The sequence below is a fragment of the Stegodyphus dumicola genome, chromosome 1 (genome assembly GCF_044657685.1).
Source record: "Stegodyphus dumicola isolate Sdum_Otavi_A_Nest chromosome 1, ASM4465768v1".
Classification (NCBI taxonomy): Eukaryota; Metazoa; Arthropoda; class Arachnida; order Araneae; family Eresidae; genus Stegodyphus; species Stegodyphus dumicola.
Genome location: NC_140768.1, coordinates 120,507,069 through 120,527,441, shown reverse-complemented (window position 1 = coordinate 120,527,441; position 20,373 = coordinate 120,507,069). Strand labels below are relative to the sequence as shown.

General features: G+C 30.3%; 1 protein-coding gene across 2 annotated transcripts in view; it reads right to left on the bottom strand.

Moving 5' to 3' along the window:
• The window catches only part of xit (ALG6/ALG8 family glucosyltransferase xit), a 54,251-nt gene extending 35,713 nt beyond the window's left edge, over nt 1–18,538 (bottom strand). The window contains exons 1-7 of one of the 2 annotated variants that reach the window (XM_035360208.2): nt 18,490–18,538; nt 15,354–15,432; nt 9,568–9,761; nt 7,660–7,840; nt 4,960–5,080; nt 4,776–4,879; nt 1,493–1,613 (exon numbers count right to left, since the gene is read on the bottom strand). In XM_035360208.2, the coding sequence (XP_035216099.2) occupies nt 1,493–1,613; nt 4,776–4,879; nt 4,960–5,080; nt 7,660–7,840; nt 9,568–9,761; nt 15,354–15,432; nt 18,490–18,518 (829 nt within the window). In that variant the 5' untranslated portion in view covers nt 18,519–18,538. The other variant, XM_035360207.2, reaches the window with a different exon arrangement.
• Between the last annotated feature and the right edge of the window lie 1,835 nt (nt 18,539–20,373).

Here is a 20,373-nt window from a genome sequence, read left to right as displayed (position 1 = left end):
TTGCGGTGAATTTGGTTGATGGGAAAACATTTGTAAAGGCTTGCATCGAATGTCAGTTAGGAAGTATTGCTTATTTTGTGCATCGTAAAATGGCTGTATGTGATGAGATCAATCTAAGTTTTTGTACGATTTGGAATGAAAGGGAAAACAGCATTAATTAATTGGTGTATAAATGAAGGTTTATTTAGTACTCATTATAAGTGTCCTGTTTGTACAAAGGAAATGCGTATGGTCGAATGTAAAGATTGTTCAAATGACTTTGAATGGGTTTGTCAGAAGAAAGGCTCATGCAAGAAATGCCACCGACAGTCCGGCACTATGGAGGATATTTTTTACTATTATTTTGGTGAATTTATGTGGTGACGGCAGTATGCATATTCTAGTTCAGATAATTTTAGAAAGTTATTGGATGCTGTTAAGGAATTTTGTGTGCAACAGACTGAAGACACAGAAATTTCTAAATATGGTAAGTCGATACTTCCTTTTTGTAGTGTGTAGATGCGATAACATGTATTTCCTTTTTTATGTTATTTCACTGCGTCATTTAAGATGCATTTTATTTAGCTTTGATTGGCAACAAACTTTGTTCAATTTTGGTGATGAGTAACTTTGTTTTAATATTATAAGATGTCATCATTCTCCTGATTTTTTACATAGAATAGAAGTCAAAATAGATCGATGTGTACATGTACAAAGGGAGTGCGCAATGCCGAATTTGTGCAATTCTCTGATGTTTTTTTAAGTGAAAACAGATCGATGTGTACATGGACACAGAGTTTGTGCAATTCTTTTACTTGTTACTTTGGTTTTGTGTAGCAGTCATCCTGAAATTGTGGCCTTCCTGACCAACTGGCAATTTTCACCAAAGGGCACCCTGAAATATATGTTTACCCACGGAGGGTTAACAGACAAAATACTGTCTAGCAGATATAATTGTAATTAAAAAATTTTATAATACAATTAATTACTTTAAAGAATCCCATAATTTTATGCATTTCTGTCATAACTTATATTACTATTGCAATTCACTGTTTTGTGCATTTCTGTGCTAACTTATATTACTGTACGTTACAAATTCATCGATTTACATACTCTTTAAACATTTATTGACTTTTCAGCCACTTATGGATATAATATTTGGCTATTATCCATCATTTCAATAGAACCTGAATATAAACGTAGGTTTCTGTTTGAATTTTACCATATTTAAAGCTCATTCTGCTACCTCAAAATATGCTATTCATTAGATATTCTATAGAAAATCACAGACAGTCGTTAAAATTGTTTTTAATCTTTACAATTCCAAATATCACTGACTCTGACATGCTTAATATTATATTATCTGTAGATGAACTTGAGCTCTAATAAAAGATGACTTTAATTTTACAACCATTTTATAAAAGCTTAAGTTAAATTTCATTGTAAGTAATTTTTAAAACATTAAAAGTTAATATATATTATAACTATGTAAACAAGTACTAGAGGAACTTACCAAGAAAACTAATCACCCTGTCAGCAAAATTATAAAGTGCCCATATATTTGGAGCCCAATATGAATGTGTCAAGCCTCGTTTAACAGGAAATAATCGAGAAAGAACTTGCTTCAGCTGTCCCTAAAAAAAAAAAGCAAACTTTATACATGATTAAAGTACAAAATAGCAATATAGACAACATACAGTTAACAATTAACTTCTTTTAGTATTTATCACACATTGCTGAATGATATAACATACAGCCAATGAGTACAAATCTATTGCTTTTAAAATATATATATATTAATATAATTTGCAGCTAATATCCAATAATTTATGCATATCTTTCCTATGCAAAATAAAAAGGCCTCCACATCTTCTAAATAATTCTAATGTCTTAAAAACAAGAAACCATGATTTTGATAACATTAGATAAGCTTTGAAGTGCATAATCAGTTTTATATAACAAACATTTTAGCACAAAAATCAATATAATCCAATATATTCCTAAGACTAGAAAATTATATGAATTGTGTATGTAGCTATTATATAACTATTTTTGCAACCTGCTCATTATTAAAAAAAAACATGCATATAAGAAATAATAACAGTTTTTAGGCTTCTATCAGCATTACCTACTGATTAATTTGAGGTTGGGTTGAGAATAACACTACCTGAGTGCTCTTAGTCATATAACTTGGTAGCATTTAAATAATCTCAAGCAATACTTAAAGTGCACAGTAAGTGTAAACTTTATGGTTTGGTTTATTTGATTACAGCAAAAAACTTAAGGGCTATCCGTCTAAGGAGAGGAATGTCTTCATGAAGGACTTTTTAAGGGAACCTGGCTCGTATGCATGTTAGACATGGGAAAAACCCAGAAAATGACCATGTAGCCAGCCCATGCACAGGATTCAAACCTCGAACCAAACTATCGATGTTCAGAGACTTTATCGGTCAGCCGCTGTAAATTTTATGTTTTAAACGTAAGATGTTATTTTGCATTCTTAGACATGTGCATAAAAATCAAACACCCAAAAATTGCTGTTCAAAATGGACAGAGGGGAGGAGACAAAAGACTGATTAATATTCTGTCAGAGTAAACATTAACTGCAACCAAAGCTATGTTTTTATAGTCAAGAAACATTAGCTTAATAATTCAAGTTAATAGGCAAACTGAAACAAATTAACCTGATTCATATATTCATCATATTAAATATACTTTAACATATGCTAGCAATAAGTATTCAGTTTCAGTTATATATACAGTGGAACCTTGGATCACAAACATCTCACTTTATAAACAAATTATGTGAAAAAAATGTCTCAGATGATGAATGGTGTCTCAAGTTACAAACACTCAAGCCAGTAATATATGAATTTCCAAAAGTGTTTTGAGGCAATGTATGCTTCAAAATTAACGCTCAAGGAAACACCACTTTAGTATTTTCCATTATTGAACTTATTATTCCATTAAAGAAGCTTCGCAGCAAGTGACAAAGTGACATACAGAACCATGAAAATCACCTTGAGGAAATTATGGCCAAACTGGGTTTCATGCAGAGACTTTTAAACTTAGAACTTTTTTTTTACCCATGATATTATGTCACTAGGCAAAAAACTATAGGCTAGGAAGTTAATAATTAACACATTCAGAAGTTAATAGAGGACTATAAAAATTAGCTTAACAAAAATGAATTACAACTTCAAAAACAGTGACAAAAGGCGATTTAGGGAGAAATATCTCAGAAGAAAAGAAGGGAAAAAAATTAAATTCTTGTTTTATATTTACTGATTTCCAATGGTTTTGGGTGTACAAAGTATTATTATAAAGTTTAAAAGAGCAATCACCTTTGATTTAGGAATGAATTAATCTATTTTATAACAATTCTTATGGGGAAATTGTTTCAGTTTATGAACAATTCAGTTGAAAAACAGCCTTTAGAAAAGAATTAAATTCATGAACCGAAGTTTCACTATATGGATTTAATGAAGAACATCAAGAACAACAAGTTGATCCATAATGAAGAACATCAACAAGAACAAGTTGATCCATAATCAAGAACATCAAGAATTTTAGCTGATTTAAATACTATTCCTTTTATTTTAGTTAAATATATGTAGCCACAAATAACTTGGCATACTAACCATGCCTGTTCCAGAATATTTACAATCTTAATATTGTTGTGGTCAGAAAAGAACAGTGCAGCAGCAATGTAGATAAGCCGAGAAACAAAATGCAAGTGCAACATCCAATACGAACATATAGTTCAAAAGAAAAAAGGTTTTTGTTTGCAAATTTTGGCTTTAAGTTCTAAAGTAGCTGTGCCATTCAGAGTTTAAGAGACAATTGCAAAATTAAAATTAGAAAATTTGCTTTACACATTTCTAATGTTACGCCACACACAAAAACACATAATGTATGAGCAGATAATGTGTTTTTTTCTTCAAAAATTAACCCAAATATATTAAGGCACCGGTATATTAAGGCAAAATAGGAGGGGAGTTCCTCTAACATTCAAACATAAGGCCAGAAGGATGAAATGCAGCCAAGCAGGTTGTTTTACCTGCTTGGCTGACTATAACCAGCCTGTTTTGGCTGGTTATTTTCTAAGCAAATCACTGCAAAGTAACACGCCAGATGCCAATGACAATAGCATAAACAATAGATTAAGCAATTATTTGTTCCCAACTACACAAGAAATCTGTCAATCTTAAATTTTTAATGCGAACTATGTTCATTTGTGACCACTGCAGTCCATAACTGGAATGCAAGCTGAGCTAGTTGATGACTATCAAAAGGTTAACAACATATTCCACGTTCCACATGTGAAAATTTTATTCAGTTATTCATGCAATTTTTGTAGAATTATTGCATTCGTTTCCACACATGCTGAAAAAACAGAGGGGGGAAAATCCATATTTCTGTGTACAGAAGAAAAATCTAATAGGAATAGAAGATAATGTTGATTTTAAGCTACTAACCAACTACCTTTCATTTGATTTCACTTAATAGTATTATATAGGGTGCCTTTGTCTAGTTATTCCTTTAATTTTTTCCCTCACCAGTATACCATATACTAACAAAATATGGATTTAAGTATACAAAAATAAAAATTAAAATATGCACAATAATTCAAAATCCTCCTGAGTAACTATAACCATTAGAAATAACAAAATCCAAACAAATATTTCAAATTAAAATATAATGCATTACATAATAACCATTCACAGAACTTATATGGTTTTATTGTCTCAAAAGCATTAAAAGAATATGAAGCAAGGAATAAAAATTTATTTTACCATATAAATAAAGGGACCAAAAGATATCAGCACTGTAACTATGCCAATTGCAGCTAATGCCAGAAAATGTTTCACTGAAAATCTTCTAAAATCTACATTTCCATCTAGAAAGAGTTTTAAAAAATTAAGATTACTATGAAAAATAAAAATGTTCTTTCAAAGCATCCAAATAATGGATAATTACCCGTGCTTTTAAAGCAATAATTTTTCAACAGAAAGATGAAAAATGCTGGTGCTAGATAAAGATATATATGCTTGAAGTTGATCAATATGCAGAACCAAAATGTACCTTGGACATATTTTTCCTAAAATATAAATAATTATAATTAAAATAAAATCAAGGCAAAATCTACTTTATAATACATTCGCACAACAAAGCCACAAAACTTTAAGAATTCCATACCAATTACATGCTATGACATTATGAAAATATTTTATAAATTACAAAAAACTGCAAATTTTCATAAAAATTATTAATTAGATGATGCATTTTCATTTCAATTAATCATAAACACAAAAAATATAAAAACATTATTAAAAGTTGTGATTATTTTTTTAATCATTTAGTTTGTTAATCAGCAGCAGACAGATTAAATCTGAAAAATAAGCTAAGTTACTTATGCTTTATAGAGAGACAACAGACCTACCTGCACAAGATGAATTATTATTATTTATTTCAAGCAGTGCCAACATGTTGCTTTAAAATCATGGAGTTTTTTTATTAAAGATACTTTGAATCTTAAGCTTAGAGAAGCTTATACTTTGAAGACAGTCAAATAATGGCATGTAAAAGTATTTTATTTGGGACATTAGAAACATCGTGGTTTACAAGTATTTACTTTTAAATCACTGAGTTTGTTAATCGAAAATTCATAAGTTTGTACAAACATAAAATTAACAGAAAACAAGTCAGGTGCAAGATTAGAGGTATACAAAATTTGAAGACAGTTAATATGCTACTATTCTCCAAAATGTGATGAACACATACAGAGATTCTTTATTTTTTAATAATGCATTACATCGGATATTTTGTTGTAAAATGTACCTTTTAATATTATTTAAAATGTAGCAAGTGGCTGAGATACATATTTATATTAACAAATGTATATGTTAAATATCTCAATTTTATATTATTGTGTTTCATATCACTTGAAAATATTTCATTTTTAAAATTTAATGCCATAATTTAAATAAAATATTTTATACAATTAAAATTTAATACATATTCAGAAACAAATTTTGTTCTCTAAGTTTCTTTACATGTAATAACTAGAATGGTGATCATTTCATGAGTTAATTAATTTTGTTTATATTTTTATTATAGTTTTGTTTTAAGTGCTTTTTATACTTGAATATCATCACACAACAAAATGTATATTTAGTTTGCTATTTTTGTAAGTATATTTTTTTAATTATCAGTATTTCAAAATTTTTAATTTTAAATGCAGTTATACTAATTTCCCAAGCTAGTCTGATCAACTCTATCTACTCCTATTCAGAACACACTTTTCAATAATTTCACATTTTTCAATATGTATTATTTTAGATAAAAAACAATTTACAACTGCATACTAGCTGACTGATTTGTGATTAAAACAATTTGAGAAACTGCTTTTTCTTTGGTACTCAAATAAACTTTTGTAGTGCATTTTATATCATTCTGAACAATAAGAAATACCAACAGACACTGCTGCTTACCTTTTCTTCTCTTATTTAGATTTACACCAATTTTATATAATTGTATTTGATTGTGGTATCAGTAGATTGAATAAAGCTCTAAGTGGAAGATTTTATTATTTAGAGAAACCAATTTAAAATTTCATTACTTTTAATGTTATAAAGCTTTGGAGGTTTTCTAAATGGTTGGTTTGATCTAAATGAAGATCTCTTGCAGATTCCTCATGTGTGAGAAGCTTTAAATTTGTTTTCATATAACAGCGAGATTTTTTAGTCTAAAAACAGATACTAACAACACAATGAAGTTGCTATATTCATCCTTAGTCTAACCACTTAATCTGTCAATATCAAATAATTGAAAAGACCAAAAACAAAAACCTTTATTAAATACCATAAAAGTATTAATCAATTATTACATTTGCATCATATAGTTTGAAAATATCTGTTCCTATTTTTATAGCTATTGCACATGTCTGTTTAAAAAGAACAAAGTCTATCATTTTTATATTTTTTCAGAGAAAATTAAAAAGCTAAATATCTATCTATATCTATTAAATAATGCTATTTAAAAAAACCTATTTTATTTTCAGCCATGCTTCAAATTTATGGAAAACATTTTTGATTTTTCAAATTAAATACCCTGTTCTACAGAACTTTGAACAAAATTAAGAAGTATGGATTAGCTGCCAAACTTTTAGCACAATGTAAACCTTAAAAGAAGAAAAATCCCCTTTAGCATACTACGCAATAATAATAAACAGAACTAAATTCACTGATTAGCAATGAACATTCTTTCTTTGTAACAGAATAACAGCATGGAATTTGCCATTCACTCACATTGTGAAAGGGATGAAGAGGAAGGTAAAAGGCCAATATAAAATATTCCTTTGATGCAGTACTTTGTCAGCATGCACTATTCCGGGCTTAGATGTCATTTTGTTTCAAAATTTGACAATCATTCAGTACATGGCTATTGATTAAATGCAGTTAATAATATTTTACTACATAAATCAGCTAAATAAAAAAAAAATTTACCCCAATTTTCAATTGATAGACATGCATTTGGAAGACACTACTGCAAATGCGCAATATAATGAGAGTTACAAATTTTATGAAGCAGTCCCTGGCATCAAAGAATTATATTTCAATGTAATAACTATGATAAATATCTGATAATTATATAAATAATAATATTTTATTCACTCACCTGAAACATATCAGCGACAGAAATGAATAAAATTCCACTCAAAAATCCATTGTACTGAAAGTGAATATGATCCACCAGCAAAAGACCAGGATTCCACAACAATAACATGGCTAGCACTACTTCTTTTCTTAACCATGGGTCATCTATGCTAGCTTTTTGGGTTTTGCTCAAATTGAAAATACTGAAATTAAAATGTATTACTTCAAAATTGGCCCTTTCAAATTTTAATTCATTAGATAAAAATACAGTGAAAACTAAGTAACAGAACATGTCCAAAATTATTTACAATTATGGGACAATCCTAATCCACATGGCTGAAGTTGTGAAAGGCAAGGGCCAATAATGATAATATGAGGCTCTAAGCACAGCTTTCAAAGTTCCTATCTTTCATGAAGCAAAATGACAAGGAACTCAAGGATGATTTTGAAGACCAATAAAACATTGAGCCCTACACATAAGCTAAGCTGCTTGTGAGCTAAGCAGTATGATTAGGCCCTGATGAAGGAACAGCTTTAATATTAATTAATTTAATGCATTAAAAGTAAAAAAAGATATAACAATTTTAAAGTCTTGCAATCTGCTCCCCGTATTGAAATTCCAGTTTAACACTTGAAATATTTTTACCTATCCCCTACTGGTTTATAACTTTTCCAGTGTATTCTTCCAGACAGTTTAACACTTATTTTAACCTTCCAATAATTACTTTTATGTAAAATTATTGAAAAGCCTTTAAGAAGAAATTAAATTTTCATATTCATAACTATATTCCTTTGGATTTAGGTTTACTTTCAGACACAGTTCGCTTCTACGCTTGCTTCAAATAGAGTTTTTTGCTTTTAAATTACACATAAAAGCAACTTTAGTTTGGCATACATTTTGAACAAAATTCTGTCAATTTTATTTGTGAGGATGATAGGTCCATCTTCTTTAAGGGCAAAAATATTTTTCCTAAAACTTTTTGCATTGGCATATTTCTCTTCCAATCACACAGCCGACTACTTTTTTATCTTGCAAAATTTTAAGGCTATACTAAGGGAATAGCATTGCCAGCTAATGTACACCTTGCACACTAAAAAAATATGGGACAGCTCTATTGCTCCTGTTCTACTGGACCGTTTGTAGAAACTTAATTTGCGTTTTCCATGTCTTGAAAGTGCAACTTAGGATATATATTAGATTTATATATTTATATATGCATAATAATAGCTTGAATTAACAAACTAAATTTTGAAGCTGGGGGGGGGGACATTAAGAAGGAGTTAAAATTTTGATGTCTTTATTGCTGAAACATGTTTATCAGTCATACACCTGTTTAAGGCTAAAGCTGTACTGGAGTGAGCAACATCCCTGGCTGGATGCTTCAACAACTGGAGACCCAACTGGTCCTTTATTATTTTACAGGCATATGTGTAAAATGCATAAGTTATACAGAAGGAATGTTATACACAATATGTAGAAAAGATTAACAGATGGACTCATTCATCTTTTCTCTTCATGATGAATTAATTTTAATCAATGTTCTGAAATTTCATAAGAATAATAAAAGAATTTGACTGACTCAAATGTTTCTAATCTTAACATTATGCATTTATATTCTTCAAACATGTCTGAGCAAAAAAACTCATGTCATTTCTTCAAATGCTGTCTGCTTCTATGGTACTAGCTGTGCATCTGTGGTTGCACAGTTAATTATTGCAAAAAAGAGAAATAAAAAAATTAAAAAAACCAAGAAAATTATACCTCGTTCTCTTGCTTATCTGACAATAAAAAAATATTATACTGTATACAAAGGACAAAGCTTTACAAACATTAAATTATAAGTAAAATGCATTTAATCTAGACAGATATTTACCAACATATAACAATACATTGCATTAAACTATAATAACTTTTCTATAATGGACTCACCGATTAACTCCAATATAATATATGACATCTGAAAATACCACAGACATCCGCATAAAAAAAACTGCTTGTGAGCTTTCATAGTTCAAGTTAGTCACTTCAAGCATCTTTGGATCAAAATACTTTGCTATTACAGAAAGAAAATACTCAAACCAAGCAAATAATGGTGGATAGTCAAGTGTCCATTGGGAAGTTTTCTACAATAAATTTTAAAGCAAAACTTTAAAATTCGCAAAAATTATTTAAAATATAAATAGATATAAACAGACACATAGACAAATAAATATAGAGATGATTTGTTAATTATTGATATCATTTCAAAATATTCTACAATAGTACCAATTCACTTTAAGTTAAATGAAAGAAGTTGAAATCTATCAATATAAAATAGTTGTGTAGAAAAAAATCATATATTTTACACATGATATACACGGATCAGCTGCAGAGTTTAAAACTATATAAGATCTTTGAACAATATACACAAAGAATTTTTATAGAAACAATTCCTCTCCCACTTAGTCATTATGCTGAATACATTGTCCAAAAAATCAAGAATTATAAAAATGACAATCTCCTTGCTTATAGTTTGGTTATTGAAAAATATAAATAATGCATCATATATCACATGAGAAAGCCTGATAAACTAAAAAGTATTTACTTCTTTATTATTACAGCCCACATCATTTAAATGACTTCAAGCAGCTATTCACAAAATGGACAACAGTCCTATTTAGAGTCATCTACAATATGCTTGTCACGAGAAGAATTCTAAATAGGGCTGCCATCTTGGTGCAGACCATTTCCAAGATGATTCTTGGCATGCTTAAATAACAGGGGCCAAGGTAATAATGAAATACTATCTTTCTTGGAAGAATGATATAGTTTCTTCTTCACTCCCTGATAAACCAAAAACGGTTAAAATTTTATATAAAAAAGACAGAAATACAGTATTAATGTGTGGCATACTCAGAGCTCTTGATCATATTAACTGAATTGTTGGCCACAATAAGCAACATATTTTCCACATTTTCATATACAAAAGGCATACCTTTGTAATTATATATATATATATATATATATATATATTTAATGTTTTCATTTAAAAACTATTACTTGAACTTTTTTTCTGAACACGTAAAGCTATGATTAAAATATTATAAAAGCATTATGATTTTAAATAGCTACCTTTAATGAATATAAAAATATACAAATATAGTTAATTTGATTAGATTAAAGGAGAAGACATATATTTTTTTTATGAATTTTCTGTTAAATTTATAGCATATTTTCCTAGAAACACTAAGTAGTAGTTCCCAGTGGCCTGAGGGTTTTCTCATCTGTAAGATCCAGACTTTTACATCATTAGGTAGGTTTTTTTATTCATTTTTATGTGTTCTAAAAGATAAAACACACAAAACTTAAAGCAATGCTCCATAGTAGGCAGGCCAGCGCCAAGCCTAATCGGCGCTGTTGTGCAAATGTTGAGTGAGCGCCTTTATGTAATAACGATATTTAAACAAATTTAATTAAAAAAACAAAAAACAAAAAATAAAGTTTAACTTTTGTCTAAATATGCAAACATTTTGTGCTCTGTTAAAATCCACACTTAAACCTATTTATTGAACAGTTATAAAAGCCCCTCAAATGGTATAATGGTTAGCGTTGCTGATCGCCGTGCCGCAGGGCTCGGGTTCGAATCGAGAAGACATGGATGTTTGTAAATGTATAATGCGAGTGCAAGCTAAAGTCCTCTTGAAAGGTTGGTGGTAGAAGAGGTGTGGGAGATGCTTAGACCCAACCCCCCAGGGCATTCTCCAATCAAAATTGGGGGCAAAACTGAGCTAAATCATGGTAAGGTGGTGAAGGATGTTGTCAGCAACAGGTGCATCTTGCGCTCCTTGCCACAAGAAATTTCGTGGGGTTGGGCTGACTCTAGGTCAGACAAGTTAACATTAGTCAACAGCAACATGTTATAAAAAAGTAACACTGCAAGCAAACTGAAATAACACACTAAACGCACTGAATAATGGTTTTTGTTTAATAAACTAAAAACTATTATCTTTCGAGAAGAAAGGATTGACATACTTATGGAATACCAGTGAATTTAAAATATATCTATTTGAGATCTGAAGTGAAATAAAAATATACAAAGTATCCTGAAATCAAAAATTGCCCATTTTCCGATTTTTAACTATACGAGAAACCAAAGGAAAATGCTTATTTCATTACATCTTTAATACATACTTTAAATTTGATTTATTTACTTTAATAAACAAATGAGTACAACCACCTCCTTGAATTATTTTGTATTGATCTAATAGTTCATATATTTTCCAAGCAATGGTTTAAAATATACTCACTTTTTCAGAAGTAAGGTTAAATATTTCAAACAATGACTTTGAGTGTTTCAAGAAGCATTTTTACGCAATAGTTCTTATAATAGTTATTTTCTACTTTTATGTTTACTTCCACTTTTTCTGTTTTCATTTTTCCTCGGATGTTGGAAGAAAAACAGAAAAAAACTGTCTCTGTATTAGAATATAATCAAGAACAAGAAGGTGAGAGGGAGACTTCATAAACCAGTACTATAAAACTACTCAGTTTTTCCAAAACACAAAGAATACCCAATCTGATGCTACTCATACCAGTTGTCCATTAACGTCTCAGCTACCACTGAAATTACCAAAAGAACCTAATAATCAGAAAGAGTTAGAAAGTGTTTTCACCTGGGAAGTACCTTTAACTTCAATGCCAGCCTGTCAAAAAAACAGAGGAAATACTATTGAAATATACAATTTCTGCAGTAAATATGCATTTGCCTGTGCCTGATGATACCGGAATCTGCCCAAGTCCCTTACTGTCATCCCAAAATCAAGGCTTAATAGAAAATTCTTCTGGATATTACCCAAACTTGGTTTCGAGTTTCAGTTTCCCAAAAGACTAAAATAGACGTAATTTTTTTTTTTTTTTTTTTTTTTTTTTTTTTAGATGTACTTTTTGTCGAATCTGACCAAACAATGAAAGAGTTATCCGATTTCTTAGAATGATTACGAGAGAGTAAACCTAATTCAGAATTTCAAATTTCATTAAAAAAGAGAATAAGCATTGCCACGATGTTATTGAAAGAATTACCTATGCCATTCAATTTTTAGCGAAATAAAATTTAGCCTTCTGTGGTTCCAGTAACAAATTATTCGAAAGATATAATAATTTTCTAGTGTGAAGAGTATAGAAATAGAAAGAAATATAGAAATATATAGAAACTGTATAGAAATGATCACAAATTTGACACTATCAATGTCTGTATATATTAATAAAATTCAAACTAAAAAAATATGCTTCATTACCTTGGAAATAAAATTCAAAATAAAACAATAAGCTTATTAGGGGATAATATAAAAGCAAATTATTTTAAATATAAATAAATATAATATAAAACAAATTATTTTCAATAAAGTCAAACAGGCAAACAATTTTTCTATTTTACTTGATTGTACCCCTAATGCTAGCCATCATTTGCATGAGCAATATCAATTTGTATGAGGTATCTTAATTTAGAAAATATAGACATGAGTATTGAAGAAAGGTTTTTAGTATTTTGTATTACAACAGATACGACCAGTGGAGGACGAACTACATTCTTATTTAAAACCTTAGAGAAAAATGGTTTAGATATTAGTAATTTATGCGGCCATATGTAACTGCACTTAACCTTTTTTTATGAAGAGAAACAGTAACAACAAGTAATCATAAAAAAGATGAATGTTGCACAAATTACTACTATTGCAACAGTAGACACAAAATAAGGAGTAAGCAATTTGTCGAATGTGTCTACCCTTACATATGCATCGGCATCAAGTATTTCCACATTCAAATAAGACAGAAGAGAACACCAAAGACGAAATTTATATCGATAATTATTTTATTTTAATTATTTCCTGTCTGGTTATAACTTTCGGTTAAATAAGACAGTGCACTAGGAGGAAGGGGCACTCAGACCCGACAAGGTCGAGGCTGGCTTAACACAGTTAAATGCCCCAACCCCTAGAGGCGATCCAAGAGGCCGCAAACCTATCGGTCGAGCCTGAGCCAACAGGAATACTCAAAAACTCACATTCCACGTCCACACCATCAACAAGGGCCTCAAACCCGGACAGCAAAACGAAGTCACTTAAACACTGTCAGAAAGACCGGGCAACCAATCCCGCTTGCTAACACTACATCATGCTATACAGATCTCGGCTTTAGGTGATCCCAGTGAAAAACCATAGAAGGAAATGAATGTGCAGTTTTGAGTCTCCAGGCGTTTACTGGAAATTTCATGCAGTTCAAAGGCTAGCTGAATTTGCCAACTCCCTCGACGGGGACATTTCACCCAGGACAACCATGAATATCTGACTATATAGCTCCCCCACAACCAACAGAACGGACAAGACAGTACCATTTGGTCGCTGCCGAACCTGAAAAAAAAAAAAACATCGCCAGCGATGACTCCAGTCCTGTGGAGACTGATTTTAAACACTCGTGACCGAGACTGCCTAGGTACAGATCCTGAACAGTAGCTTCCCAGGTTTTACCCGAGTCGACCCCCGGAGAAGAGTTCAAATAAGACAAGAATTTTTCTGTTCAGGCATGCAGCAAGACAAACCGATTGTTTTAATGATTGAATGTCGCCTTTTTGATTTGGCGCTGCCGTGCACCACATGACCTTGCACCTATTGTCGGCACGGGCCTGACATTAGGTTAGGTTATTTGGATGTATCAAAGCACATGAGGGCTATCTGTCTAAGGGAAGAGATGTCTTCATGTCGGATTTTCTAAGAAAACTGCCTCTCATTCATTACATATGCATTATATATGGGCAAAACTTCAAAAACATGCAGCTAGTCCATTTCTCTACGTTCAAACCTGAGTTAACTACTAATATTTAGTGATCTTAACTGCTCTGCTAATCATTATTTCTCTCTTTTTTTTAATGAAAATTAATTATATTAGATAAGCAGAAGAGTTTAGTGGCTAATAAACATTTCTGTACATCCCTAGTTGCATACATTTAAGTCTTAAATAATATATGAAAAATAAAATAAATAAATGTATTTCTAACACAGTGAAAAACTGAAATTTCTGGATCAAAAAAACTCTTCAGTTGAAAAGAAATGAGAAATTGCTTCAAATTTTTGGATGCTTTTAAGTTCTCTTGCAATTATGAAAAAAACACATAAATTATCATAATAAACTATAACATGAAAAAAGACAAAAAAAAATTTAGAAAATCAAAATACCTTGATATGGAAGTCGTTTTAGTTGTGTTGTAATGGTTGTTATTCCAGTTAGTGAGTCAATTTTCAAGCATGGATTCTCTAACTTGAACATTTCTAGTATGTATTTCACTAAACAATTTATTTAAACCTTGATAAAACTTGTAGTTTTAGTTTTAAAGACTCAAATTAAACACTGATAATATTTCGTATTTTCATTAACGTTTATCCCATATTATCAATTTTAAATGCTCATTAATCTTAAAATTTATCAAAAATATTACCTTGATTTTTTTCTCTCCCAACAGAATTACAGATATAAAGATTGGACTGTATTTGAAATAGATGCTTTCCGATATTATCGTTATTAACTGAGAACCATGCCTGCAAGGGCCATGAATATATTTTATTTAGCCCTCATAAAGAGGATTATATTATTATATTAACAGCATTTAAAATACTTCAGAAGCTGCCCCATGTAAATGGGTTGAGAATACAAAATTTCTAAAGATTTCAAGAATTAAAACATACCTCTAAATACCATTCGTTCACTGGCTTTTGATATGTTATGGCCATCCAATTTCTGTGGACTTCAAAATCAGTAGACTTGCTAAAATCAAATTAGTGAAAATAAATAAGTACATATAAATGTATGAAGTGAAAATATTAATAGTACATGATTGGTTAGCATTAAAATAGATGTATAACTCATTCACAGCTTTGTAATGATGTAGCTAGGAGGACAGAGAATATGGTCATGAAATTCACAAGAGACACATTTTTATGTCAGACACTTTATTGTTTACTTTAACCAAGTAATATTTATTATCTAATTAACTTTTAATGACTATACTTAAGACTAAAAGAAAAATAAATATAAATCTAACTCAATCACCCTTTCCTATTACATTAAAATTAACATTTTAAAAAATAAAACAAAAAGACGTAATACTAGGGAGCTAGTTTATTGTTGATATTGCAGCAGTTGCATCTCAAAAGTACAAGCATATCCCTCCCAAAAAATATTTGCCTGTTTAATCGGTAACTTTACCAGTATGATATAAATTTATATCGATTTAAAATTTAATGAAAGACAGGTTTAACTCTAAATCAAAATGTTTGTTATTTGTAAATATATAAAAATGTCCCAGAAATCTCTAAGCTTCAAAAGCACTTGTCAGTAGAAACAGGGACAAATTAATTAATTATTTGGTAACTTACACTAACTAAATTTACACTGATCTGGGCAGGTAGACACAGATCATCGGAGCAGTAAGAAGATGCAAGTGAAGCACTGAGTCTAAGTGAAGAATCACAAGATAATGAATTGTTATATAAAACAGATGAAGAAGGAATAATTCAAAAAATCATTATACAAGCTTCAACAGCATTACATTCTCATTGAGCCTCATTTATGCTACTAGATTTTAAAATATTAAAGTCAAATAAATCACAGTTATGATGGCAGAAGATTTCCTCTTGGAAAGAAAAAGAGTTTAAAGTTTTAACTCTGTTATTGCCACAGATGAAGAAACACAAGACACTGAAAGACATCCCTTTTAATTTTTGCAATTTATTCTAAAATAAATTAAGAACTAAGTTCCAAATCTGAGAGCAAATTTTTCTCATAATTACTGTAAGTGTTACTAGGTGCAAGAAGAAGTACATTGAAAAGAATTATTCAAGATCAATTGATGAGTTCATGTTGTTTATGAAATTTTATCATACTGTGTATATTTGAGGTATGACACTTGAACAGTGAAATAGATTTTTATAATACCAGTGGCAATTTTACTAATTAAGCAAGAAAAAAAAAACACTTTAAAATACTGGAATTCAAAAATTTAAATATATCTAAATTACACTATTTTTCATGGACCTGTTCTTCATTCTTATATACTCAAACTTTTATGCGCAAAAAAAAAAAAAAATTTTAAATCATAAGCATCAAATAAAATGTTTTGATAAAAACTAAACTAACTGATAATAATAATAATTTAAATAAGGTCATGGGCATTAATATAGATAAATAATGTAGGAGAATTAGAAGATTATTAGATGAAAACTAATTATTAGATGAAAACTAAATTAATCTCTAAAATGAACAAATTAACTTCTCAATGAATCAAAACTATAACAGATTTATCGTTATTTAAAAAACAACTTTAACATCAATTATACAATTAGGGGTAAAATCCTAGTAGTATACGGTGCAGCCTTGGCGCGATTTTGAAAATTATCGCCAACACCTAAAATGATTCACAGAACGTCCATATATATACTATAAACTATATACTATGTGTGTACATACATAGTATATACTATATAACTATATATATTCTTTGAATGACCCGTTTCGTCATTCAAATACGTCTATTCATCGTATACGTCGCGTTTTTACTGCTCATCATAAAGTCGCCAAAAGTAGCCAAATCCCGTGTGCACCGGATACTAGCATTGAAAGCGACTGGGAATACAGTAAAAGTACTAACAACATTATAACAAAACAAATGTAATTTTTTGCTATTTTCCTTTATTACTGTTTATGGGAATAAAGAATTACGCTAATCTTTGGAATATGGTAACAGGTAGTTTGGCGACATTTTGGTAAGGCGATAAAGGTTACTAGCTAGGACTTTAGCAGTGTACATGGATAAAGCCAAGAGTGTGCGCAATGCCATTTTTGTGCTATTCTGAGATGTTTTTTTTTAAGTGAAAATAGGTCGACGTGCACATGGATACCGTGTATGTGCAATTCTTAAAAACGGGGCAAGCAGTTCGCGATTCTGCACTTTCTCCCAATTTTGCACCTAATCTTCGTCATGATTAAGCACTTTTGTTCCATAAAAGTACTAGCATAAGCGTAATTCGGCTAGCAGATTGTTGGAAAAAAACTGTTGAGTATAAAAAAAAAAAAAGCCTTTACTTCGTGAAAACAAAATGGCGTCCAAACAAAAACTAGCAGGTTGCTGCAGCAGGGTTGGTCGCCAAAAAATCGCCAAGTTACCATAATCCAATGATTAACCAAAAATTATACAGTTTTATAAATTCTTACTTAATAATTTTATGGGAAAAAAGAAGCATTACTTGTGTAATTTGATGGTAAATCAAGTTTGGTAGTTTATAGATAATTAGCATACTTTGAAAAACAAAAATCATTGTGATAAATGAGTCATTTATTAAACACACTTTATGCAACTTATCTAAATATAAAAATAATACAAAAATGGTAGCTGAAAAATATGTTAAGAACGAAAATTTGCTTAAAAAACTGTCAGTCCCAATCTTATAACATTCTTAACGGCAAATTAATCCTTTTTCACTCAGTCTGATCATTTTTTTTAAACTGAAATATAATTCATGGCAACTCACACACCCTGACTTATAGTATACTCATACATTTTCCTTTATTGACACGCTACTATTTATGCCTGATCATACTTTATTTTCCACCGAAAATTTTAAATCGTTTTTAAAATGCCTATAAAATTTAAATAATTAACAGTTTATTTCATTTCACTTACTAAAGTGGAATAAATAGAATTTTCAAACATGTTACGGCAGCAAAAGAGACAAAACAATCTTTATCGAACATCATAACCTTCTAAGCGATTAACGCACGTTAGCGTTTCTAAACATAAACATAAACATAAACAAAAGTTTTTACCTCCATACAAGTTTATTCGCTGTGCGCATGCGCCGATTCAAACGCCAAATTTGTGTGTCTTCTTCTCCGAATGAGATACATTCATATTTTAATTTATTTATGAACTTTGAATTTTAATTAACTGTTCTTTCATTTGGTTAGCATAATTTTTGTTAATTTTATTGGTACTTATATAATATAAAGGCAAGGTTTTAGAGCGAATTATTTGGTACTATAAAGGGTAGCTCTAATTCCGGTGACCTCATAAATCATGTGACGTATGTACGGCTAACAAGGTTGTTCTGTTGTTCTGCTGCGTTAGGATTTGTTAAAAATTCGGAAATGTAGTTTATTTTAAATTTTTTACGAACTTTGAATTTCACCTTTTAATTAACTGTTTGTTCATTTGGTTAGCATAATTTTTGTTAGTTTGATTGGTACTTATATAGAGGCACGGCTTCCAAGCGAATTATTCGGAATAGATTTATTAGCTAAGGCTAATAAACGCTAAGCTCCTATATACCAGGCTGAATCATCAGACATTCGGGATCCCAAGTGGGAGTATTAATGGCGGCTGCATAGTTAGCGGTACAACAATTTCTTGTGCTTTTTTGTGTAAAATGGGCTGATGTGCAGCTATTAATTGCTCAAATCATTCACGGAAAAGTCATATATTGGTAAATATATGACCATCATATATTTACCAATATATGACTTAAAAATGAAGAAAGAAGAGAAATATGGGTAAAGAATTGCCGAAGAGACAATTGGAAACCTAGTCCACGCGCTCAACTTTGCTTAGTAAATGTAATATTATTTACACCTTCATTTATATCTTCTCCGGGAAGCACTTCCGCAGAGAACCCGGTAAATGTAAACATCGCCAACTTTGGCGATAATAGTTCAAACCTGGTAACCTAGCTAATTCATCCTATTCGCTTGTGCGCAGGTTGTCGTTGTTCGCATTTGAGGGTTTATATTATTCTTCTCTTATTTATTATTATTTTTTCTCAATTTTTAACAACGAATAGATAGAAATATTTTCGCATAATTAAAGAAGTTTTCGTCGAAAGATGCCGGTTCTCGGCTCGTCAGTTCGGGATCAAGGGAAGACAATATGGCGGGAGGGGTGAATGCTAATTTGTAACAAGGCTGTTCACGTTATGTTCTTAATTATTAACAGCTGTAAGCATGTAAGCATACAGAACCATGAGGTTTCCAACTCCTATGATAATTTTAAAATATATAAAGTTCTAGTTATTTTAACAATACTACTGAAGAAAATTTGATTACTGTTGAAGGTTATTTGTATTGTGAAATATATTATGAAAAAGGACAGGTATTTGTTTCAACGTAAAATACTTTAAGCTGTATGCAAGTAACTTGAAAAAAAAATACTGAAAACTATGTAAAATGCATGTATTAAAGGTCATGCATTTATTAATTTATTACATTTATTACATTACTCTTACCGAAATACATCAATCAACGGGCAAACTACTTAATAATGATAAAAGACACTTGTCATAGAAATATTAGTATTCTATATGAATTAGAGAAAATACATATAAGTATAATGTAAACGTAAATATAAGAATACTAATTTTTATTTTTTAAATGAATTTTTACTTCCCGTTATGTTTAATACATTGTTTTTTGTGCTAACTTGAATTTAGTACAAATTTATTTTCGTATATCACGTTTAACCTGTTAATTTTACATCTACATACTTATTATCTGTAAATTTTTACTCCCATTGTCTGCTAACTTGAATTTACATATACTAAAAACCACGTTTACAAAATATCACGTTTAGGGCTCGGCTCATCCGAGCTTGGCGAGTAAAAATGCAACTGCCGGAAACGGGTTCTTTCCCGAAGCGCCAACGGGTTCTCTGCGGATGAA